This window comes from Temnothorax nylanderi, unplaced genomic scaffold (genome assembly GCF_030848795.1).
Source record: "Temnothorax nylanderi isolate EJ_2023f unplaced genomic scaffold, tnyl_v1.0 TNYL_tig0372_pilon, whole genome shotgun sequence".
NCBI lineage: Eukaryota > Metazoa > Arthropoda > Insecta > Hymenoptera > Formicidae > Temnothorax > Temnothorax nylanderi.
This window is the reverse complement of record NW_027249434.1, coordinates 160,936-186,666: the sequence shown is the minus strand read 5'-3', so window position 1 is coordinate 186,666 and position 25,731 is coordinate 160,936. Positions and strand designations below refer to the sequence as shown.

The following is a 25,731-nucleotide window of genomic DNA, read 5'->3' as shown; positions in this document are numbered from 1 at the left end:
GTTACGCAGTATTTAATTTTCCATCTAACGAAGACGTTCGGAAAAAATGGATAACAGCTCTTGGAAGGAGCTCCGATTGGCGACCCACAGCTTCTCAAAGAATTTGTGAGGTGAGTGATAGGAATTAATTTCTATTAGTTTATTTTCAGCTGTAATAGAACTTTTAATAACTAGTGTTTCTAATCTACATTTGTCCTATTTCTCAATCTGTAATATTTTTTTATATTTCAGGTTCATTTCAATTCAAACGATATAGAGTTTGTTGCTGGACGGAAACAATTACATAAAAATGCCATACCGTGTCACTTCTGTATGTGCCTATATGATAAGAAGCCAAATTAAATGGATATATTGTTCCTCACAATTCTGTGATATTTCTATAATTTTAGTTCCTATTCTTGAGAGTGATATATTATAATTAATTTCAAATGACATATATTATTAAGTATATTATTTGAACTATGTTATTAAGTAGATTCCCCATGTTGCGCAATTTCTCTGTAAACGTTAAATAGCTGTACTATTAATAGGATTTTGGTGAAATAAAAAAATAAACATTTTTTTATTAAGTACCTGTGTATTTTATTTTATATCAGTTCAAAATTATGTTACAAAATCATATTATTTCCATATTTGATTCTATCCGTAATTGCTCCATAGAAATCGGACTCCTCAATAATGAGCAGTGATCAGCATGTGTATTTCTTTTATTATTTACCAAGTCCAATTTTTTCTTTGCGTCACTAGATACTTTTTTTACCAAATACTCCTCATTCTCCTTCCCAGTGTGAGCAAAATAATTATGTTCAGACACATAAGTGCGTGGTAAAGTATTAATAGAGTGGAGCTGCAGAGGTAAAAGCTTCTTTACCTTTAGCTGGACTTTCCGAATAATACGCATGGTCTGCAGTTTCAAGTGGCTTCATGGATTTCTCTTGGTTTCTTAGTTGATTCTTTCTATTTGGCTTCTTATTATATTTGAAACTGCAGACCATGCGTATTATTCGGAAAGTCCAGCTAAAGGTAAAGAAGCTTTTACCTCTGCAGCTCCACTCTATTAATACTTTACCACGCACTTATGTGTCTGAACATAATTATTTTGCTCACACTGGGAAGGAGAATGAGGAGTATTTGGTAAAAAAAAAGTATCTAGTGACGCAAAGAAAAAATTGGACTTGGTAAATAATAAAAGAAATACACATGCTGATCACTGCTCATTATTGAGGAGTCCGATTTCTATGGAGCAATTACGGATAGAATCAAATATGGAAATAATATGATTTTGTAACATAATTTTGAACTGATATAAAATAAAATACACAGGTACTTAATAAAAAAATGTTTATTTTTTTATTTCACCAAAATCCTATTAATAGTACAGCTATTTAACGTTTACAGAGAAATTGCGCAACATGGGGAATCTACTTAATAACATAGTTCAAATAATATACTTAATAATATATGTCATTTGAAATTAATTATAATATATCACTCTCAAGAATAGGAACTAAAATTATAGAAATATCACAGAATTGTGAGGAACAATATATCCATTTAATTTGGCTTCTTATCATATAGGCACATACAGAAGTGACACGGTATAGCATTTTTATGTAATTGTTTCCGTCCAGCAACAAACTCTATATCGTTTGAATTGAAATGAACCTGAAATATAAAAAAATATTACAGATTGAGAAATAGGACAAATGTAGATTAGAAACACTAGTTATTAAAAGTTCTATTACAGCTGAAAATAAACTAATAGAAATTAATTCCTATCACTCACCTCACAAATTCTTTGAGAAGCTGTGGGTCGCCAATCGGAGCTCCTTCCAAGAGCTGTTATCCATTTTTTCCGAACGTCTTCGTTAGATGGAAAATTAAATACTGCGTAACCCTTGTTACTATTGTTGGTACAGCGATTTGCAGTACAATTACTTGGCATAGCGAGGCTAAATTCTGTGCAAAAAATATGCCACAATTAATGCAAAGCATTTAATAATGTAATAAAAATAATTCATTAAGTAAAAGTCTATAAATAATAAAAGACGAAGTAAAATGTACTAACCTCTACAAGAAGACAACAACACACACTTTGTCGCTATATAAAATTCAATATGGCAGCAGCTACATGAACACAGTTTACTCTGACCAATCAGCGTAATTTCACGATCACGTGATCATTGGCGAATCTCTGTTACACTATAGGATCTCTAACTTTGATTTTCGCCGGAAGCCTCCATGATATGGCTTGGTGACGACTTCGCCCCGGACACAAGTTTCAAGTTTGGTCGCTCATAAAATATTAGAAATCAATGAAAATAAAAACACTTCACTGGATTCGTGTTCAGCATGCATTACTCTTTAGAATCACTTACTTTGAGATTCGGAGACACAATAATATTTAAGATATTACAAATTTTTGACGTGCAAAAAATTTTACTTTCGACTTCCGAAAACACGTTTGCCTCGATAAGAATCACAACATGGCACATAATCTCACTAAACTCCGTTGGTCACGTGGGCACCATAAGCCGCGTTTACAGTATTAATGGCGAGTTCACACAACATACAGATTTCGAGATAATTGCAATGACGACTCCGCCCCGGTGACGACTTCGCCCCGGTCTCCCCTATGTATTATGCAGAATACGCGGAATAGACAATTTGTGTCATGACAGCTATGAGCATTTTTATCGATAATATAACTTTCTACTTGGTGCACTCGCTCACTGACGAATTTTCGTGCACGAGAGATTTCGATGCATTTACGTGCAACGGAAGTAAGTTTACGTAATTAGTATAAAATATTATAATTGTACACATGTACGTACGGATACTGAAATTAATCAAAATAATTTCAAAACTGTTTTTATAACTTAAATTTTCCGATTAAAATAAAAATCTTTAGATTAGATTAGCTAACAAAGATGATAATATATAAACTGAATGCGTGGGCATTATATCCAAGTCTTATTTTTATTTTTCACTCGCTATGTGTACATTGCACTCAAATAGTATTTGTGCGTCATGACACATTGAAATGTTAAAAACAGGATAACTTACTTTCCAGTTGCCACGTGTACGCATTCGAATGTGTATACATAAATATATGTGTAGGTATACATATACAATATAGATATACATAATAAATATCCATATAATGTTTTGGAAGAACAGATTTGCATATTGCGATAGCGCGAAGAGGATTGGAACGCCTTACCGAGAAAACGCGGCTTCTCAGATATGTTACCGGTCACCAACGGTCAAAATCATGATCAAAATCTTTGCATATTATAAATTAACGTTGTTCTTTCGCAATTAATTTCGTTACGTTAATAGAAAATTATCAAGTAACAATATTAATTTCGCACTAACATAACTTATTATATATTATTAGAAAATAATATATTACGTAAAAATAAATATTGTTTATACCTTACAATTAGTTCTAACTTAAACTAATAATAATTATTATCACTTCATAGTTTAGGCAGACTTATTTCTTTTCGTCGTCTCATCGATAAGGCGCTCAGCAGAAGATTTAACGAGCACGAGGTGCAAAATGCTCGGATTGGAACTTAACTTACTTGGAAACATCTGGAAATGTGTCTCGTCGATTTTGATAAATTTCGGATATGCTATAGAACAGCTTAAAAATAAGAGAAATATCCGAAGGTCATTAAAATCGGTGAAGGATACTTCCAAACTTTCCTTGCTAGATCTAAGAAGAGAGAGAAGGAGCCGTTCGAAACTCCCCGCTGAACGAAATTGAACGATAGGTGCGTTTGCTGATCGATCGACCCAGTTTTCTTACGAGGCATTCCAAGATCTCTATAGATTCCACGCATTCTGTAGATGTTTTGTACGTCGAGTAGAGGTCTCGAAGGGTCAATCGAGGAATCGCATCACGGGAGCAACTGATGAGAGATCGACGTAGAAAAGATTCGACCGACTAAATTAGTTTACTAGCTTAGAAAGTAAATATAATAAAAATGCCCTCCTGTGACATGGCTGTAGAGAAACGTTGTGTCTTCTATCAGAGTGCGACAAGATCATAAATATGGGCTTAGTAAATGCAGTATTCAAGACTTGCAGTCTATGCAAAAATCAGATATTATCTTAATCAATTCTACTGAATAATATTTCAAACTTTGTCTGCCAAATTGGAGAATTGGATTATTGAATAAATTTTATAAATTTTTTAAAAATAATTTCTACCACTTAAGATTGTTGTCTTTTGCTACTTGAAATTTTTCGCAGAATGTGAGATACAAGGTTCGCGATCCTATTTCCAAGCCACAGAATGACATTGGTTACTCCTAAGGTATCGCGACCCTTTGTTACTCTCTACGATTGTTGAATGACCGACATCGCCGTCTCCGTAATCGCTCTTCCGTCCCGGCAGATGCTCGATGATGTCGTCGTTTGCTCGGAAGGAGCAGCCGCGATTGTCAGTTGTCTTTGCTCCATGTGATCGAGAGTCTTCTCGATGGCTCGTAGCCGCTTCTCCAAGCTAGTAGTGCCCAGAATACCCACCTGCAGCTGCGGTCCCAGCGGCAGAATCGCAAGCAACCACCATGCCCACGATGGACCATCCGGTAGACGCGGCCAGTCTTCCTCTGTGTCCGGCATACGTCCAAACACTCGTTGGATCTCGGACTTCTGAGAAATCGATACTGTGTCCCACCATCTTCGACCTTTTGCTCGTACCTGTAACGTTAGAGGGATAAGTAACGCTAAATTGTCAGAAAATTAACTGATTTCTTGCTGTTATGATACGAAAAATATATTTTTTCCTTTTTTAAAATTAATTAATATTACGAATGAGAATCAAAAGATGAGATTAAAAAAAATATAACTAAAGAGGAATAGAAGTAAATAAAAAATTAAAACTTTTTCAAATATTAATATAAGACGATTAAGATACTTTTACAGTTTGGTTATTGCGAATAAGTGTGCAAGAAATATTTAAAACCGTGAAGTTAATATTTTTGTGTTTTATAAATAAAAAAATAATATAAATAATATACAATTTTTGCAGCGTTGCCGATATAATTGATTAAAATTCGTTTTATTACATTTGAGTTTGTACCATTTTTACCTTATCATGAAGTTCCAGAAGATTTAATAACTGATCTTCTTGTACAACAATGTCCCTGAGAAATTCCACCTGTGCTGTATCGTAACCATCTTTTTCTCCACCAGAAAGAACCCTAAATCTTCTACCACCGATTGTGCTGAGAATACTACAACCATCCTTGAGCAATACTCGATCTCGAATGTCTAAGATAGTTCCATATTCTGCATATCTGAAAAAATGGATTAACATATTATTAGTTTTTGGTAGCTATATCTCTTAGATATCTTTTAGATACATAATAATAATATATGATATATAAACGACATGTAAACCGTGCATCATATATACAAAATTGTACATTAAAAATTTAATGAAATAAATTACATTTACATGCAATATACTATTCGTAATTACTATTTTTTTGTATTTGAATAACAACCTTTCTTGACGCTGCTAACCGGTTAATATGACAAATTAAGATTGATCGAAAGAGACATAAATAAGAAGCTAAAAATTAAAATATAAAAAATTAAAATAACGCATTTCAATATATTAATTTAAATTGTGATTGTGCGCGAACAAATTTCATTTAAAGTTATCGTAAAATAAAGTTGTTTGCCACACCTCTTCGTGCCCGTTGCCTCCTTGTTGAGACATGCAGCGATTCCGAACTGACGCACTCCGCTATCCACGCATCTTCTGACCATCAGCCTGTATCTAGGCTCATAGACAAACAGGGGACAGGCAACGCAGGGAAAGGCTGTCGTGCAGATGAAGACGGCGATCTGTTCGTTACCCAAAAGACCAAGTCCTTGGACCAGTTCGAGCTGATGACTCACAGCTCTGGAGGTATATTCTGCAGGCGCCACTGTTTTAAGCGCTCTCTCTACAAAATCCGTCACAGTTTTTTGGCTACTGGCTAGATACTGAAAGTAGAAGAAGATAATTGGTTAATAAAATATCCGTGTGTCATGCCATTTATGATACCGGTTTCAAACAAGTAAAGCACATAAGTAAATATAGAACGACAAGTATTTTTAGTCAGGATTTTTAAATTCATGAGTAGCATGTGGATGTGTAATAAAACTATTTAAAACGAGAAATAGAAGAGTAAAAAAATGTTATCGTTGTCTTATGATAACTGCTGGTTTACATAATAAAAATGTTTGCTTATTTCTTTTAGCATTAAAATATTTATAATTTCAGTACATCTCTCAACTCCGACATGTGAACACGCGCAGGTCGTCGCTCCGCGATAATGTCTTGCTCCGAAATTCTTCTGTGCTCATTAACGACAGCACTTCATCGCGGTGGTCACACTCTCCTGATAAAACGCATTCTCTGCTATCACCGACTTATACATCGATTAATTTTATGATCATTTCGATTAAAATTTTTGTAAACTCAGATGTGTAAGTGGTGACAAAGATTAGTTTTATACCAGATTGCTTGAGAAGGACCCAATCCTGAGGATCGAAACGTTGTAAAGTCGTTTCAATATACTTATTGCCAATTGTTGTCGAGAATAATAAACATTTCTGTTTTAATCATTATTGGCGGAACAAACAATTATTTCTATTTATAATTTCTGTTAAAAACCATTTTTCGCAACTTTTACGTATTTATATGTAAATCAATTAATATAAAAATTGCAAAACCCCAAAGAGCAATGCGACTTGTATAAGATTACACAGGACCACAAAAAATTTTTTTTGAAAAGCAACTGGGATCAGAGTAGGTGTTTCTTATAGATTTTGGGTCACTGAATCCGAATTCGTAAACCGTTTTGCTCCATCACGTCTAGATTTTTAGATAATCGAGAAAAATAGCGGAAAATCTGTGAAAATTGAAATAAACATTTAAAGAAAAAGCAAAAGTATAACATCAAAGAAAGAGAAAAAGTATAACATCAAAATGCGGTCGCAGAACTGATTTAAATATATTTTGGTAAGTTAAATAAAGTGCAAAAAAGGAGGATGTTAAAAAAGGGACAAATTTCGCCCAAAAAGGTGTAAGTAAAAGAAATAGTGTTTTTTGTAGATCTTGATCTCCTGAATACGATAAAGCTAATAAAAAGTTCGTGGTGCTTGGGGAACACCTTGAAAATTGAGCATAAACGTGGTGTATTTACAGAAATTCGGATGAGATATATGCTATATCATAAAATGTACTGGTGAAAGATTTGTTGGGGAGAGGAAAAAGGGGGAAGAAAGAGTGTTTTGTGTGCGTGTGTGTGTGCATGTGTGCGTGCGCGAGTGCGGGTGCGTGTGCGGGTACGGGTGTGTGCGGGTGTGCGCGCGTGTGTGCGCGTGTGTGCGGGTGTGTGCACACTCGCACACACGCGCACGCGCGCACACACCCGTACCCGCACACGCACCCTCACCCGCACCCGCACCCGCACTCGCACCAGCACCCGCACCCGCACCCGCACCCGCCCCGCGCACGCACACACGCACACACACACGCACGCACACACACACACACACACACACACGCACCCGCGCACACACACGCACCCGCGCACACATACACCCGCACCCGCGCACACACGCGCACACCCGCACCCGCACCCGCGCACATACACACACACACGCACACGCACCCGCACCCGCGCACGCACACACGCACACACACGCGCACACATACACCCGCACCCGCGCACACACGCGCACACCCGCACTCGCACCCGCGCACATACACACACACACACACACACACACACACGTACACGCACCCGCACCCGCGCACGCACACACGCACACACACGCACGCACCCGCGCACATACACACACACACAACACTCTTTCTTCCCCCTTTTCTCTTCCCAACAAATCTTTCACCAGTACATTTTATGATATAGCATATATCATCCGAATTTCTGTAAATACACCACGTTTATGCTCAATTTTCAAGGTGTTCCCCAAGCACCACGAACTTTTTATTAGCTTTATCGTATTCAGGAGATCAAGATCTACAAAAAACACTATTTATTTTACTTACACCTTTTTGGGCGAAATTCGTTCCTTTTTTAACATCCTCCTTTTTTGCACTTTATTTAACTTACCAAAATATATTTAAATCAGTTCTGCGACCGCATTTTGATGTTATACTTTTTCTCTTTCTTTGATGTTATACTTTTGCTCTTTCTTTAAATGTTTATTTCAATTTTCACAGATTTTCCGCTATTTTTCTCGATTATCTAAAAATCTAGACGTGATGGAGCAAAACGGTTTACGAATTCGGATTCAGTGACCCAAAATCTATAAGAAACACCTACTCTGATCCCAGTTGCTTTTCAAAAAAAATTTTTTGTGGTCCTGTGTTATTAATTGGGTATATCCGATAGTAAAAAGAGTGTCATAGAAAGAATATTTCTAGACAATCAAGTACAATCATCGATATATTGCGGAGATAGAACGAAAAAACAAGGAGTAACGCGCCGCAAGATTATCGTTGACGTCGCTGTCCTCATCGTCATTAAATATAATACAGGCGATCAGTAATGACGCCACGAACGCGGAAACTCGTGACGACCGCAAACAATCATTTCAATTCGCGGCATCGTCGTTAACAGCTAGAAAGCATTACGTCTCATTTATGGACAGGTGTTGTTGTGGAATCTCGCATCGATGTATTTCCCTGCCGAGCTTTTTGAGATCGAGAGCTCGTGAATAAGTGAGCAAATTTTAAGATATGAATTCTTTGGAGAAAAATGTAAAATGCATCAGTTACATAAACGTAAAGACCAACAGTCATAATACACAGTCATAACACTTACATAAATGCTAAGGCTGCAATGTGTAATGGTAGTAAAAAAATTAAAAGCTGACTAATAATTTTGAATAAAGACAATTAACACTATTCTGTGCTTTGAAACTAAATGATGCAAAAGTTTAAATAATTTATAAATTATTTAATTAAACATTATTGAGTTTTGTAATAAAATTTATAGAAAGAGAGAAAGAAACAGATATTTTTTTGCTTTATAAATTCGTTGATTCTATATCACCAGAATTTGATTTTGAAATCAAAATTATTCTAAATTCTTGATTTTTAATTTTAATATGCTGCGTCAGAATAACAATACTGTTCAAAGCATTTCTATAAAATTAATTAACATTTATGTAGAAAGTTCTCTTACGTCAGCCAAAGACGTGACGCACAAGGGACAAGCCGAGGAGTAATCTAGGCAACGGTCCAGGCACATCCAACAATAGGTGTGACCACAGGGTGTCGTGACAGGTTTCCAAAGCAGGCGGCAACATAAGATACAATCCAATTCTCCAGCGGTGCCGCTGGAAAGAGTTGGCAAGAGGATTTCGGCGGGTCTCGGTTCAATTCCTGCAAATAACGTCGTCTTAAGATATTTTTACGAATATAAAAGAAGTATACTCTTATATCCACGGGCAATAATACTTACTTTTCAATTTTTCTATATCCTGATATACACGATCCAAACTTGCTTGTATCTTTGTGATTTGCGGCACAATGGGGGACCGAACTCTTCTGTTTATTGTCTGTAAAATAAAAAATATAGTAAATAATTAAGCTTGGAATAATTATGTAAAAGTTGAACAGATGATTAGAAATATATCGATATTTAAGATAAAAATAAAAATTTTAAAAATTAAATATTTCAAAGAATATATACACTGGGCAACAAAATTACCGCAACAAAAATTTACGTCAAAAATTTGCCCAACTTCAAATAAGCATAACTCCGCGAAAAATTGTCATATCTGAAAGATTTTTTTTTTCATTTTAAAGGGTGAAGTCTGTACTTTAAGGAACCATTGTTAGATTTTGAATTTAGCCTCCCCCCCTCCCGCCGTTCTTCCAAAGTAAGGACGTGTTACGTCTCCAAAAAATTGCATACTTTGACACATCCTACGGAGTAGAATGAATTTTTTTCATAACTATCATGGCAACCATCGTAAAATATGAACTTTTCCCTGCAAATTAAAAAAAATTAAGTCCGTACGATTTTTTTTCGCCGAGTTATGGCTTATCAAAGTTACCTATGCATTTTTGTGCATTCAATTACCGCCAACATTAGTATTACCCGATGAACACTATGGGGAGGTTATTGGTCGGATTTTGTTTATCGTGTATGTGTGTGTGTGTGTGTGTGTGTGTTTGTGTGTTAGCAGAGATTTGCGCAAACTAATTTTTATTCAAACGAGGCATTGTTACGATTTTGTCTTTTGTTTTCCGAATGAGCAAATACAATACAGTGACTGCAATACTGTGAAGTTACTTACAGAAGTAATGTACTGTGAAGTTACTTACTTCAGTATTACAAAACTTCACAGTATTGCAGTCACTGTATTAGTGTATTGTGTTGCTCATTCGGAAAACAAAAGACAAAATCGTAACAATGCCTCGATTGAATAAAAATTAGTTTGCGCAAATCTCTGCTAACACACACACACACACACACACACACACACACACACACACACACACACACACACACACACACACACACACACACACACGCACACACACGCACACACGCACACGCACACACACGCACACACGCACACACGCGCACACGCGCACACGCGCGCACACGCACACACGCACACACACACGATAGGCAAAATCCGACCAATAAACTCCCCGTAGTGTTCATCGGGTAATACTAATGTTGGCGGTAATTGAATGCACAAAAATGCATAGGTAACTTTGATAAGCCATAACTCGGCGAAAAAAAATCGTACGGACTTAATTTTTTTTTAATTTGCAGGGAAAAGTCCATATTTTACGATGGTTGCCATGATACTTACGAAAAAAATTCATTCTACTCCGTAGAATGTGTCAAAGTATGCAATTTTTTGGAGACGTAACACGTCCTTACTTTTGGAAGAACGGCGGGAGGGGGGGAGGCTAAATTCAAAATCTAACAATGGTTCCTTAAAGTACAGACTTCACCCTTTAAAATGAAAAAAAAATCTTTCAGATATATGACAATTTTTCGCGGAGTTATGCTTATTTGAAGTTGGGCAAATTTTTGACGTAAATTTTTGTTGCGATAATTTTGTTGCCCAGTGTATAATGAAATATAATAAACAAATAATAAAATAAAAGACTTAAGATACTATTAAGTATTCATTTTACTGTTTGTTATTAATAATAATGACTGTGCTGTCGACGATACTGTACTTTTTATTCCTAATAATACAGATAATACTGTTAATGATAATGACAGTTACTGCGAAATGTCTAATATTATAGGCGCTTATCACATTTCTTAATTGCTTATGTTGAGTGACATAATCTAACTTGAACCCTTTTTTGTTAAGTATAAGAAATATTTAACAAACATAAAATCAGGTAATTTTCAAAGAAAGCACCTGTGTGAATTCTTCTTCGCCGCTGCTGTTGTCCTCGCAATCGGACCTGTTCAGGGCTGCGCGTCGGCTGCGCTTGGGATTCATTAGCTGATGACGATTCCTCGTGCGTGACGCGCTTTTCGTTAAACTATACGGCGTGCGTGACGACAGGACACTCTGCCGATACACCTTAGGTGACAGTACTCTGTGCAGAATCTGGAACACGACCATTTTTGGTAATATATGTATTAATCGAATAAGTTTGTACAAAATATAAAACACGCACTTACAATTACCAAACCAAATTGATTTTTCCCCAAAAGAAATTTAATTCAAAATATTGTTAATAAAATATTTTACATAATATAAAATAAAATATGAATTAAATCTTAGAAATAAGTTAATTTAATTTATATACCTATTTTTGATACTCTTTATTGTAAGATATCTGATTTTAAAAAACGTGCTAATTTTTTAACTATAATTATATTAGGATTTATAGATAATTATCGAACTTTTCAAATTCCATTAAATGTACAATTATATTAAATATGTATAGAATAAGTACATGAAAAGGGTTAATGTATTCTGAGCTAATTTTAAACTAACTTTTGCCAAAAACGCAAGATTTTGCAAGATGCGAAATTTTTTCTGAATTTGGGTTCGAAATACAATAATCATCATGAGAAAATAATTGAGTCGTTATTCCAACATAAGGACTCAACATTAATAGAACATCACAAATAAGGATTTAAACTTAAGGATAAAACTTTCGCTAACAATGTACAAATTCTACTTGTTTCTTCAATAGCACGTATTTTTTCCTTGACGTGTCCTATATATGAAATGCTTCTAATTGCAAGATCGCGACGGGTATTCAACTGGTCGCTAAATCGGCGCGATTAACGCATGAAATAACACGGTTGAGTAATCCGAGACGTTTTCGGACGATGAAAGTAAAAGTGCGCCTTCCATAATGCGGACCCAACTGACGGATTCAGCGGCACGGGAAAGAATGATTCCCTGATCTTACATAAGTGGCTTGCATCAATGATTCTGCCATCGCTTATGTAATCGCTGTACATTCGAAATTCAACACGCTCCGCTTTTTACATTATTTATATAGCTTAGTTCGAAATTTGACGCAATCTGTCGCATTAAATTATTTAATATTCATCAATTGTTATTATACGCAATCGCATTTCTCGAGCTTAGCAAATATTTGCGTGACGCAACATTGCGAAACTTAACGACATCGAGTAGTTTCAAAGTTAAATATCGATCGGAATACGACATCTTATACTTATAGATCGGACATAAGGTTTACAATAAATTTTTATCAAGTTATGTCGGATTTAACGATATATAAAAATTTCAGGGTAATTTAAGATACCGGTCAAATCTTTACGTAAGAAATTCTCCGCACAACAGAGCTGGATTTGCAGCGAGAAAGCTTGTTACATGCAGTATCTCAAGACGAGAAATTGATTAACAAATAAAAGCTTTCCGAAAAGATGTGAATGAGAAATGTGCAGCACTTAAAAAATTCGACGTAGAAGAAAAGCATTTTGCATTATGTACGAGAGGGTGAAGAACGCAGCGGGTGCGGGGCCGTGCGTCACACGGCGGAAGATCGATATATCGACGCCGTCGCGAGCCGCGTGAAACAACACGTGGAAACACTGGAAACGGCGCGTTTGTTCACGAGAGTAACATCAGTTCGCTCGCTTGCGCGAATGTGGTTATCGTTGCCCCTGGCGTGCGGGTCACTCACCTGACGACCATCGTACCGAGTCATTAAGGCAGCGCGGCCGGCAGCAGTCGTGCCGGAAACGCCGCGGCGCGCATTTCTTTTGTGTTGGTGATGCTCTCCGGATAGAGATGGATGCATTCGGTTCCCCGCGGCGCATTCCGCCAGTCGCGCGATAGCGATTGCTCCGCGAGGAACGTGGATCCCTTACCTATGATCGGGCTACGGTTCGTCTTATCTTTTCGATTTTTTGGTTTATTTTATAAGAATATTACGAGAACTTGATAAATTATGGTGTAACACGATTCGAATATGTTTGAAGTGAATCGAGTTTGACTCGATGATTTTTTATTATTGAAAGATTTTCAATTACACACAATGCTATTTATTGGAAAATAATTGATGCTGCAGGTGCAGATAACCGATTAATTTTAAGTATATTCCCGTTTTAATGTTATCCAAAGTAATATTTCTTTAATTAATTAATATTTTTTAAAATAATATTTTTATTAATAATGAAACATACATATGTATTTTGCGAGTGTCTCGGAATTGGAACAAGTATTTCACTAACTTTTAATAATTTTTGATAATAAATTATTTTTGGTTATTTTTATAATAAAAAGCAATGAGAAAACGTACCTTGGTCAATTCATGACGCACAATTTGCGGATTTTTGTCAATGGCCACGCTAATGCAGAGAGCATAGAGCGCTTCTTCGTGTCTTCCAAGCGCCGATAAAGCGATTCCTCTTCTATAATGTCCCTGAAGATATAAAGTAAAACTATTAAAATTAAAATATTATAAAAAGTTTTGTAATAAGCTTTATTTCTAAATAAAATTTATATGCCGCAATAATTTAATAATTATCTTTATATAACAGTAATAAGATCATAATAAAATTTATACTATTATACTACTACTACAACATATTTTACATATACATAGGGGAGACCGGGGCCTAACCGTCAGTTTTTTTTCGGTGCCGATTTTTAACAAGAAAATAAATAATTTTAGTTAAATGTGGTATACCACTGTAAAGAGTGAACCTTTAGCTACAAAATTTATATAGGAAATTTTTATCTACGTCGCTTTGTTTAACCGGTATAGAGCAAAAACGACAACGGTGGAAAAATTGAAATCTCAAAAATGCCGGGGTTTAAGCGTCACCCCCCCGGGGCTAATCAGTCACACTGCATTTTCAATACATATACGTACATCTAATCCGGAAAAATGATAGGATACATTTTAATAATTGTTTTTTAAGAGAAAAATATAAAAATTTATTTAAAATTTTTATGCGAAACATTATTAAAAAATAATTGTTTTACCTATTCCATAAAACAATTTAGGCACGTGAATACAGAGGTTAACCAAATCGTAAACTCCCCAACGGCACGTCATATTGTCAACGCGGACAACCACGGGAAACACGCGTGACGGCGTTCCGGTGCCATAGGATCAGCGCGGACTCTCGAGCAACCTAACCAAACCGCGTTTCTCGCGGGGGAGCGATAAATAGCGACACGGGGGAGGGGGGGTTAGAAAAGCTCGCGGTGGAGCGCGACCATTTTACCGACTCAACGGCGTCCTCGCGCCGATTCCTCGACGCGCCGACGACGACGACGACGACGACGACGACGACGACGACGACCACCACCACCACCACCGACACCACCACCACTACAACGGCGGCGACAATGACGCCGAGACGATGCGGCAAACGCTGGACGATGCGGTCGCACGCGCGACTGTCACTGACACAACGACCAACAACGACGATTTACCGCGGCCGGGAGTCGGGACGATCTACCACGCGCGCGGCATGTCAACTCTCGCGCGGAAATCACGGGATCTCAGAGCCGTGCCGTGCCTCGCCGTACCTCGCCGACGTGCCGTGAGCGCGAGCGATCTCGAAAACAACGGTCCGCCATCTTTTCGGTCGGCCATAACACCCGTTTTGCGACGATACGTGCGTACCATTTCCCTCCTATACAAACTGACGCACGTGCAAGGGAAGACAGAATCACGCTCGAGGGAAACCTAACCTGAAATCGCCGTGAGCCGAAGTCGTGCGCCCGGCGCGCCACAGTGACGAGACTGACGGATAAACCCCGGGTGCTTACTGACGGATAAGCCCCAAGCACAAGTTTCAGGTTTGATCGCCCACGAAATATTAGACATCAACGATAATGAAAAAACTACACTGGATTCGTGTTCAGCAGCATGCATTACTCTTTATAATCACGTACTTTGAGATTTGGAGAGCAAATATTATTGCAGATATTACAAAATTTCCACGCGCAGAAAATTTCACTTTCACCTTCCGAAAACACGTTTACCCTCGTAAAAATCATAACACGGCAGATAACCTGCCTCGGCAGATAACCTGCCGAAACTCCGTTGGTCACATGGGTACCATAAGCAGCGTTTACAATGTTAATAGCGAGTTCGCACAATATACAGGTTCCGAGATATTTGATTCGACGGTTAGGCCCCGGTCTCCCCTATGTCAAAAATTGATAAATCAAAGGTGGAGATAAAGATAATATATTTTTAGACATTGGATTTTAATTAAAACATTTTGCCAAGTTGAAATTAGATAAAGGCTACTAAATCAAAATATATGCATTTAGATTTAAAGCAGGCACGTTTTGCTGACACATGTACCGATATATATATAGGCTTTGGTCCTGTATTTCCTCACCTTGCCCCAGTCTGGCCGCAATCTAACTGCATAATCAGCGTCCGTGAGAGCGGCTAAAGGCCTATTCAACAGGAGCAAGACGTGAGCCCTGTTGCTAAGGTGGAGCGGGCTGTTCGGTGCTGAAACATGAGAAAACAAGCTCGTAGAATGCCTACCGAATTGCGAACGAGTTCTGGTTTGAAATGCCTTAGGATTTGTTCTGTGAGAAATAATTGGAATTGGAAATAATTGGAATAAATTTATTCTATCCTGAAGTGTTTTAAAAGCAGAGCAGGTATTTGATCAACGTCAGTGAATGCTGTCTCATGACTGGTGACTAGCAGTATAATTCACACATTTCATATGGAACAATAGAGATGCAAAGTAGATATTTTGCAAATAAATTAATAAGTGCATATATTTGGTAGCGCAATCGCTTGTTCTGGCAACTTTTATTTATAATTTTACATATATTCATGATTTGATGCAATAATATTACACACTTGTATGACATTTAAATCAAATGAGTATTCGAAAGAGCATTGCGTCATTGACGCATACCTCGATGCATATTTTGCATAAGAATGCACTTACGGACTTATTATCATTGTCTATAAATTCTGAGCGGTTTAAGAGTTTTTTTTTTTACGCTATTAGCAATCTGGATTTGTTTAATTTCGTGGAAATTCGTCTCGTAAAAAAGCGCCGTTTATTTGCGGCGAAACTATTTTCTATTTCATAGAAGCGACCGCGGACGATGCCATCGGCCAATGCAGGCGGCGTCGGCGCGTCCTGCCATTGTGAGCAATGTCATTGCCTTCGCGGCTGGAGTCCCTTACTTGAAAATTTCCAATGCGCACGTCAATATCGCGAATGCTAAAAGTGTGTATATGTTTTATACTCTATGAAAAAATTAATTAGAAAAAAAATGTGCTTCAAGCTCAAATAAACTATCAGATAACTTGCCAGATTTTAACATTTTGAAAATTTTAATTATTGATTCTTTCCAAATTTCTGTATAAAGTTAAGTTTTAGATGATACAAAACTTTGAATGAGAAAAAAATTGCAGTAAAAAATTGTGAAATAAAAACGTATAGGATAAACTAATTGTCTTTATTGCCTGCAATAAAAATTTAGAATATCCAACATCAATTTTTTGAAAGTGTGTAAAAAATTAATTGGACCTTAAGATATATGCTTAAAGATAGCAGATTTAATATAAGAAAAGAAATATATATAATGTCTACATAAAATGGAAATTAAAATAATGAGATAACAAAGAGTTTGATAAAATTCTGTTTGTCAAAGAAGATTGTTGTGGAGAATACATTAATATGTACTTTTTCACTTACTTCTAGTATTAACATAAAACGTATAATATTTTGGATATTATATTATATCATATTTTGGACTACTTGAGAAATATTTTATAAATTTTATAATTATCTTAAAAATATATAAATATTTTGTGATAAAGTAAAAAAAGACAATATGTTTTATAAAGTTCCATCTCAATAGATATAGCAATTTTGAAAGCAATTGTTATATAATTACTTGTAATGCGACGACGACTTGCATAATCTCGCCTTAGTTTATCTATGCGTGTACTTCTGTTTTCAGGATAAATAAGAAGCAGGATACGCGTTAAACACTCATTAGTAATGATATACTTAGTCTACTTATGATCATAATGGATCTGCGATGTTGCTTAGAAGAATCTCCAACATTTGATATACTGAATAAATACAAAGAGCGATCCCCGTAAGTCGGCTTACGTAACTTGTCTTTAAATATTGCGACGCTTGAATTTAAAGACGCGACACAAAGAAACCTAATCATTGCGCGGACATTATTGCATAAGCCTCTTATTCTTATATCGTAAAAATCCTGTTATCGTTGAATTACACGTGTAACATATTTAAGTTTATTAGTGTCTTTACTATATATACCTTTATTTTTTAGTTAAACTTAACTTTAAACTTACATTAAGTGTGACTTTTGTCTTACAATTAGAATTATTAATCTTAAATTAATATTACATACTATCTCTTAAAATAGTAAAAAGAGTAGTAGTAGAAGTAGAAATAAATTAAATTCTCATAAATCCTTTTTAATTGAAAGAATTAATTTTGCGGTCGTATAAAATGTAAAATCAGAATTTACACGAAAATTACTTTAATTTATATTTCCGGCGCTATTATTACTGATGCATTGTGATAATTTACAGATACTTCATCGAGAAATCAAGTCGTGCTTCTGATTGCGTCGATTATGTAAGCACTCATGCGCGATTAAATGCGTGCAAAAGAACGTAATTTTCTGCGTCAATGCTAAGCTGCAAGAAATACAACGGGATACCGACGAACAAGTTCATTCATTAGCGCGATCATTCTTCAAATACACTATAAAAAGCGCTTTTCCTGTCTGTTCGATTGAATGCCAAGGTCCGCCTCGGATGATCGATCGCTTGCTCACCGCGGGCAATCGACCCGATCGTTAGAACGCGTTCTTCATAACGCGATTTCTCGTTATGTATTAGATTAAATCTAAACTAATACTACACAAGTCCTAATCAATCGCATGACAAGCACATGTTAAATTAAACTGCTTCTTCCAAAAATATAGTTGGGACAAAACTTTTATTCATTGAGTATCTGAACTTTTGATATTTAAAGACGCGATGCGAAGATATCCAATTTACGCGGACATTGTTGTATAAACCTTATCTCTTATTCTTACGTTAAATTTTGAAGTATATATTGATGCTTGATTTAACATAATCACTTTTATCTTCAGATTACAATGCGTTAATTAAACTAAATTTCTCGATATATCTTGAATCGTAAATTTACAAGAACTCAAAAATATTTATACTATTTAGAAAAAGCTGTTTTGAATATTCAGCATTTGTTAGTATAAAAATAGAATTTAATAGCAAATTGAAAACCAAGGCTATCATTTATTCTTAAAAAATCAAGTATAGTTTTGTATCTTCGAAATTCCTAAATTGCACGAAGATGCGCTGACGCACATCGAAAGGTTCGATGCCGCGTGCGCATCCAGGCGCGACAGACGGTTGCTGACCTTCGTTGGAAAGAAGACGAACAGTATGGAACGAGGGAAAAAGAGAGAAGAAGGGAGAGGACTGCCAGTGCCGAGTTCGAGAACCGAGTTAACGGAGCATCATACGGAGCGTATACTATTGTCAGCGCTCACGTGAAAATCGGAGCAAGAACTGTTGCTGCACATGTTGTCGAGCTTGTGCATTCTCGGCATTCCCGAGAATTGGAATCGTGACAGATAACGTGTCAAGGGAGTAAGAGTGTACGGATTGTTCAGTCTTCACGGATGATGAATGATAAATTAGTGAACGTCTTATTATCAAGGTACTTCTCTCTCAATATGCGAAAATTTGGCAGAAAATTATTCTCCTTTAAAGCATGTAAAATGCTGTTAAATGTACCAAATATACTTCAAGAAAAAATTAATATCTTTAATTAATGTAAATTTGAACATGTAAGTTCAATGGCTCCATATAATACTTACATATATTTCATATAAAAATACTAAAACTGAATAAAATTCTACTAAAAATCACTATACTTATTCATATTTTATATGCGTGGAACTAGAATACAAGTATATTATGTAATTTATCATATAAAAACCGTTATTTATATTCCGACGAAAGATTCTTGTTTTCACCTTTAATTAATTTAAAAAAAATAACAGATCTTTATTTTCAAGATATTGTCGACATATTCCCCATTCTTTCAGGCAATAAACTCGTCTAAAAAGTACATTAATCGTTTTCGGCATGATATTGATCCATCCAATTCTCACGTGATGCGGCGAACGCCCAATTTATGTGGAGATACTGCGACGATCTTCCTCTTGGTTGCATACGGAGCACGATATAACTGCATCCGGCCGGCCGCTGGCCAACCACGAAGGGAGGAGCGGAAGGCGGGAAGGAAAAGAATACAGCTTAAACAGCCGCATCGCGAACGCGTCGCGCGGACTGAGCCGCGCCGAACCGCGCCACGCCGCGCCGCGCCGGTGCAGCTGCAACGGTCGACGCATCGTCGTTGCAGCGCGCAGCGTAGTAGACGTCACCCATGCCGACGCGGCGTGGCGCGGCACAAACAGCCGCACGTTACGTAAAGGTCGGTCACCCGGCGCGTACTACTCTATCACGTCGCCGCGCCGCGTTGCGCCGCCGGCACCGCCACCGCGGCCGTCACCGCCGTTGTTGCTGGCATCGCATCACTGATGCTGCTTGCCGCGTGCAATTATCGTTTTCGTTTACGGGAACGAAAAGGTTGTCTCGATTTAGCGATATCTCACAAAATAACCGTGGCTAATAATGAAATTTGAGTGTCACTTGCATGTAGAAGTATTATCTTTGTTTTGGAAGTGAGAGAACATCGTAAAATAATTATACATAGAGGAAAGTCCCTTATTATGAGATACTGGGAGCTTTCCAGCAAGTGACACAAGTCGACACAAGCATCGTTCTATCTTTTTTTTTTGGCAATGAGTAACAAAGATAAAACGATACTTGTGTCGATTTGTGTCGCTTGCTGGAAAGCTCCCACTATCATCTAATTTGCGTGATTGCCGAAAGTTTATGTGCAGAATTAAAAACTGTAGTAGGCGAGATCGTGCACGCACGATCAAATAATGAATTTTCCACTAAATAGGTTTTACTCTAAGGGCAATAAGTTCATGATGAAACCAACAGATAGAACCTATTAGTTTAGCAGAAACCTCGCTATCGCATATTAGAAGCCTATCTTATAATAGGGGAAACTTTCTTCTACTAATAATAAGATTTTAATCATTAGTTGCACCACGAAGATATTACCTTTTATTTATGGAAATGAGAAGATTGCACTAATCTCTACATTCTCCGTTTTATATATGTATAATAATATTCTAAAAGATCTTTTACAGTTATAATAATGAGATTTATTTGCATAAAATAATTTCTATCTTCGTGCATAGAATTGAGAAGATTGTTTTGGATTTTTAGTAGCACGTACGTTACAGAATAATTCTTATTGCGTTATAATAATCATATTACAGCATATTGTTTTATTATAGCTTAATAGAATTATCATTTTTACTTGTGAGAATTTACTTGTGTATGAGAAAACTTCTAATGCAAAATTAAAGAATATTTATAACAAGGTAGAATTTTAACTACGTATTTTATATTGATGTATGATAATTAAGAACGTAATTATTAATTTTCAAGAGAAGAATTTTGATACATTTGTTTTGTAATTTACCAACAAAGGTAATTTAATTATTATGCCATATATAAAAGAAAAAAACTACATCTTTGTATTTAAAAATAAATAAAATAAAGTATGTACAGAAAGACAATATATTGCGCTATACGAGTTATCATTTTACTTATAAAATAGATCCAAAAAAGAATTCTTTTAAAATAAAATAATTATAAAACAATATGTTCAAAGATTACTATATGTATATCAATCATCCTTCATATATAGAAATAAAATGAGAAGAAATCTTTAAAATATACTCGTTGAATAGTATGTGTGAGCTATTAAATTCACTGCAAACATCGAAATGCTTTATTTGAACCATTCAGCAGACACTAATGATGATACGCCAGCCAACGAGATGCACAATGTATCAACAGCGTATGACATCTCGTTGGTTATCTGTGTGCTGCGGGGGTCATGTAGACTTACTTATATATATATATATATATATATATATATATATATATATCTCTTGTCTTTCTATTCTGGCAACGGCAACGATCAATAATGCTCCACATGTCGTACGTGGTGGAACGAACGTACGCCGTAATTCCTCCACATGTCATCTGCCAAATTATTCGCAGGTATTTCTCTTGGATGCGTCTCTTTGCATCATTTACGTTAATCGAGTGCTCGACCTTACCAGTAAATTAATGTGTGACAGTTCTACCTTTCGTGACCGAAATATAATTCTTATCAATAATTTTTTCTTTTTTTAGAGATGTGCGAGGTAAAAGTGCAATAGAAGCGTTTCAATGAACTTACGAGAAGAAAACTAATAAAACATATATATCAGTGAAAGATCATCACAGATGATAATAAAAATTTCTAAATTTGTACATAAGTAATTGTCAAATTTTGTACATAAAGATTGCATATAATGAACAAATTATAAGTAAGTAAATAACAAACACTATTTTTTGACATAATAAAGAAACTAGGATAAATATAATGCAATAAAATTCTAATAATATCAATATAATTGATTGTTCGCTAATTGCACAACTTTATAATAATGTGTAATAAATTTTTAATTAATATATATATATATATATATATATAAAATAAAAAGTAATTTAATACATGATATTAATATTAATATTGTAATATTGTAATACATAATGCAAATTCTAGCATTGCAGAAATCATAATACCATATTGCTTAAATAATACATCTTAATTTTCTATTACATCTTAAACAATATATTTTCTGATTTTTTAACTAATTCTTAACTCTTTACATTCGATAAATTATTTCACTCAACTCATAGAAAGATGTTATTACTTCCATCAAATTCCATCAAACTTTCTATTAAATTACTTCTATCACTATTTCCATTTCATATTAACGATGAAATAGGTTTCTTATAAATAATTTCATTTGTGCGATTTATGATATTCACAAGAAATTCATGGAATTTGTGATCGCGCTAATTTCAAAAATATTGGTCGGAATTCTTATTTGAATACTATTGGAGTCTACAGTCATGATTTTATTAATTTGACCGCGTTTTACATTCAAGACATCACAAGATAAAATTAGATCGAAAGAAATAACAATTTTAAACGATTTAACGAAAATTTATTTGCCCAAAATAACTCAAACATTCGATCCAGTGAGCAGTTCCAGTTCAGTTACGTAAGAACAAAATAATTCCTGATGGTATCATCACGGGCGGGTTGTTTGCCAAACTACAATTTAATATATAGGGTGTTCGATAAAACTTCGTCAGAATTGATTAAATGACAATGAATTTAATATATGCAATTGCAAACATTAGTTTTATTGCACTATTACTAATGTCACAATTAACATTTAAAACTGTTGTACATAGCATAGATTTTACAGCATTATTTTATTCTAGCTATCATACAAGGATTTCGTTAGATTTGCTAATTGTCTTTAGTAAAAAAATTATATAAAAAAGTTATCACACACACACACACAGTTGTTTTTTTAAATCAAAAACCAATTATCAAATTTAATTTACAGATATATAGAATCTAATAATTAAGCAGTAATATGATAACATACGGAATATAACTTTGTTTAGTACACCTTGTTAGTGCATCTTTATCTTTTTTTAACAAAATCTTGATTAATGAAATTTTTCCTCATTTCACGGTTTCTTCATTTTTAAGCAATATGTACAAGCCTTACGATCTGATATACACACATGCACACACACACATCATGCACACACTGAAATATTCTGCATGAGGAGAAGAGGAGAAACAGAATTCATAATACATATAATAGCGACTAAATGAATATAAGTGGAAATTAGATAACCAAGCGAAATACGTGTAGGAAATTATGATCACCATGACCGCGCAATTCCTCGAACGAGAGCACGGAAATCATTGTTTATCGCCGACTGACACGTCTCGCCGGCGTGCCGTGCTCATTGTAAACGGTAATATTATGTAACGGCGGTTACATATATCTATAATAGACGTCGGCGACGTATATAATGGACGATACCTAAAGACGTAGACTCGTCCTCGTCGAACGCCTACTGTTTCCTCGATAAATTCGATATCCGTTTTTATTGCGGACAATGATTGAAATATGCTGCCGTTAAGCAGCTGTATTAAACTGAATAGAAGTATAATTGAATTCTATGAAAATATACGCAACAAAATGTAAGGTATTTTAACATTTATTTTAGCATGATATAGTTTCTGAAGATGCTATATATGATTCTTGAACAAAAATAATAAAATTACGCTCTGACAAATAATAAATAAGTAATATATACCTAAATTAATTTTGTAACAATGTATGTTTTATTATTAATGTTATTTACATTATGTAATATACTTCGTATTAGTTATAATGTTGTTAGTCATAATTATAGTTTAACTTTAATTTTTCTACAAATTTTAAGTTTTTTATTTATTTAAACGTCACGCTGATTAATTTACAAAATTGTTATTTATATTTTACATATACATATAATAGATTTTGTGCACATATTTAGTTATAATATTACTTTATACATATTTTTTATAATATATTTTTATAAAGAGAGAAACAGAGAGCATGCTTACTTTAACTATATTTTATTTAATCGACAATTGTTTTTAAAAGATCCAGTATCTTTTAATTTTTTATTTTATTTAATTTTAATGTAAAACAAGATCCATTTTACTATAAACATAATTTTTTTTATAATTTTTCCAGTTATATATTTATCTTTTCTAACAGCTTTACAATTTCTTGTGAAATTTATATCACACCGTGTCCCGCTTTTGCATCATGTGAGAATTTCTGTCCCACTTTTGCTAGATGCAATTACTATCGGGAATTATCTCTGGAAAGTGTCTCGACTTTCTCTCGGCTACAGAAAGCGCCTCTCAGTCTTCGACATGCGATAGTAATAGTAACCTTCATCCGTGGTTTCGCGCATAGCCAAGGTGCCTTTTCATGGTCAAGTACCACAGCCACAGCCGGTGATACTTCCGCTTGATCGAGTTTCCGACTGTCTTCGACCTACTCTCTCTCAGAGACCTTGTTAATATATTCTTACAATTTCTTCTATCTTTGCTTTAAGCATGCTTAAGGATCTTTGCTTTAATTTTGTAACAATAGTTAAATGACTTACAATTAGTCAAAACAATATTTTCATGAAAGAAAAATTCAATTATCAAATAATGCAAGGCTGAAAGTCTGACATTTGAAAGTTATCTAATGTTTGCACCTAGATCTTTTTATCGATTTTAAAGTCTTGAAAAGCATTAAAAAATAACAAATCTAGTAAATGTAAATATAAAAAGTACAATGACGCATTGTATGTGCATAGATAAGATTCTGATATAGTCAAGCTGGAGATTAGAGAATGGTCATTGTTATTTGATAATTATGATACGCAAGAAGCTCGTGAAGTTCCTAAGTGTCGATAACATTTCGGGGAAATGCAATGCAGATAAGTATGTATTATTATATACTGATTATATCAATATATATTATTATACTGATAAAATCAAAGCATGGGCGGGGATATGACATTTGTTCGATGTATAATTTATAATGTCTATCACATAGTTGAAATTCAAGGCGAGTTTATTTGGCGATACTAGAGATTTATAAAATTTATCAAATAAAGTTTTAAACAGTGCTGATAAAATTTCTGTTATCGTTATTACGTAAAATCATAAAATTACTTTACTCTATTGCGCCATTTAAAAGAAATAATGTATTTGCAAACTTGTTTTAGAATTAAATTTTACCTTTAAAATCTTTAAGGACCTTTTCTTTTATTATTTAAGCAAGAGAAAGAGAGAGGGGGGGGAGTGAAGGTATGTGTAAACTGTAAATATATAATTATTTAATGATTTCTAAATAATATACTAAATATATGTACCGATTCTTAAAGAGTAATATTAGCGATCTTGTATATTTCTTAATCACACCTGTCATCATTTAATAATCATTATACTTGAGTCACGGATAATTAGGAAAATTGCTTCTAAATCATATACGTTCCTATTTTCTTTTTAATTGATTTTACGACAACTAAGGTCTCATATAATTTTACGACAACTAAGGTCACTTTATGTGGACTCGATATTAGTG

The 25,731-nt window shown here is 35.0% G+C and overlaps 1 protein-coding gene and 1 long non-coding RNA gene across 4 annotated transcripts; one reads left to right on the top strand and one right to left on the bottom strand.

Moving 5' to 3' along the window:
- Positions 1-1,324: 1,324 nt before the first annotated feature.
- LOC139781883 (LON peptidase N-terminal domain and RING finger protein 1) lies at positions 1,325-20,164 on the bottom strand. 2 transcript variants are annotated; one of them, XR_011720720.1, is made up of 10 exons: positions 19,699-20,164; positions 15,876-15,994; positions 13,811-13,933; positions 11,440-11,634; positions 9,504-9,600; positions 9,225-9,424; positions 5,708-6,009; positions 5,105-5,312; positions 1,787-4,713; positions 1,325-1,665 (listed from the first exon to the last, which is right to left on the bottom strand). XR_011720720.1 is itself a non-coding variant. In XM_071720773.1 (9 exons), the coding sequence occupies exons 1-9, from the start codon at positions 19,757-19,759 to the stop codon at positions 4,351-4,353; spliced, it is 1,668 nt and encodes a 555-aa protein (XP_071576874.1). In that variant the 5' UTR covers positions 19,760-20,164; the 3' UTR covers positions 1,325-4,350. The 2 variants fall into 2 exon arrangements, 1 of the variants encoding a protein (XP_071576874.1); XM_071720773.1 differs by having other exon boundaries at positions 1,325-4,713.
- On the top strand, positions 15,989-19,760 carry LOC139781884 (uncharacterized). Of its 2 annotated transcripts, XR_011720721.1 has the most exons (4): positions 15,989-16,736; positions 17,476-17,616; positions 18,083-19,241; positions 19,633-19,760. It is a non-coding gene; the product is annotated as an uncharacterized lncRNA (long non-coding RNA). The 2 variants fall into 2 exon arrangements; XR_011720722.1 differs by lacking the exon at positions 19,633-19,760 and having other exon boundaries at positions 18,083-19,534.
- Positions 20,165-25,731: the final 5,567 nt, after the last annotated feature.

Coding starts and splice junctions, on each gene's coding strand:
- LOC139781883 (XM_071720773.1), bottom strand. CDS start 19,759: ATGCAACCAAGAGGAAGATCGTCGCAGTATCTCCACATAAATTGGGCG. Junction 11,635..13,810: donor TGCGTCATGAATTGACCAAG/GTACGTTTTCTC, acceptor GTCGTGTTCCAG/ATTCTGCACAGAGTACTGTC. Junction 5,313..5,707: donor GAGGCAACGGGCACGAAGAG/GTGTGGCAAACA, acceptor CCATTTTTTCAG/ATATGCAGAATATGGAACTA.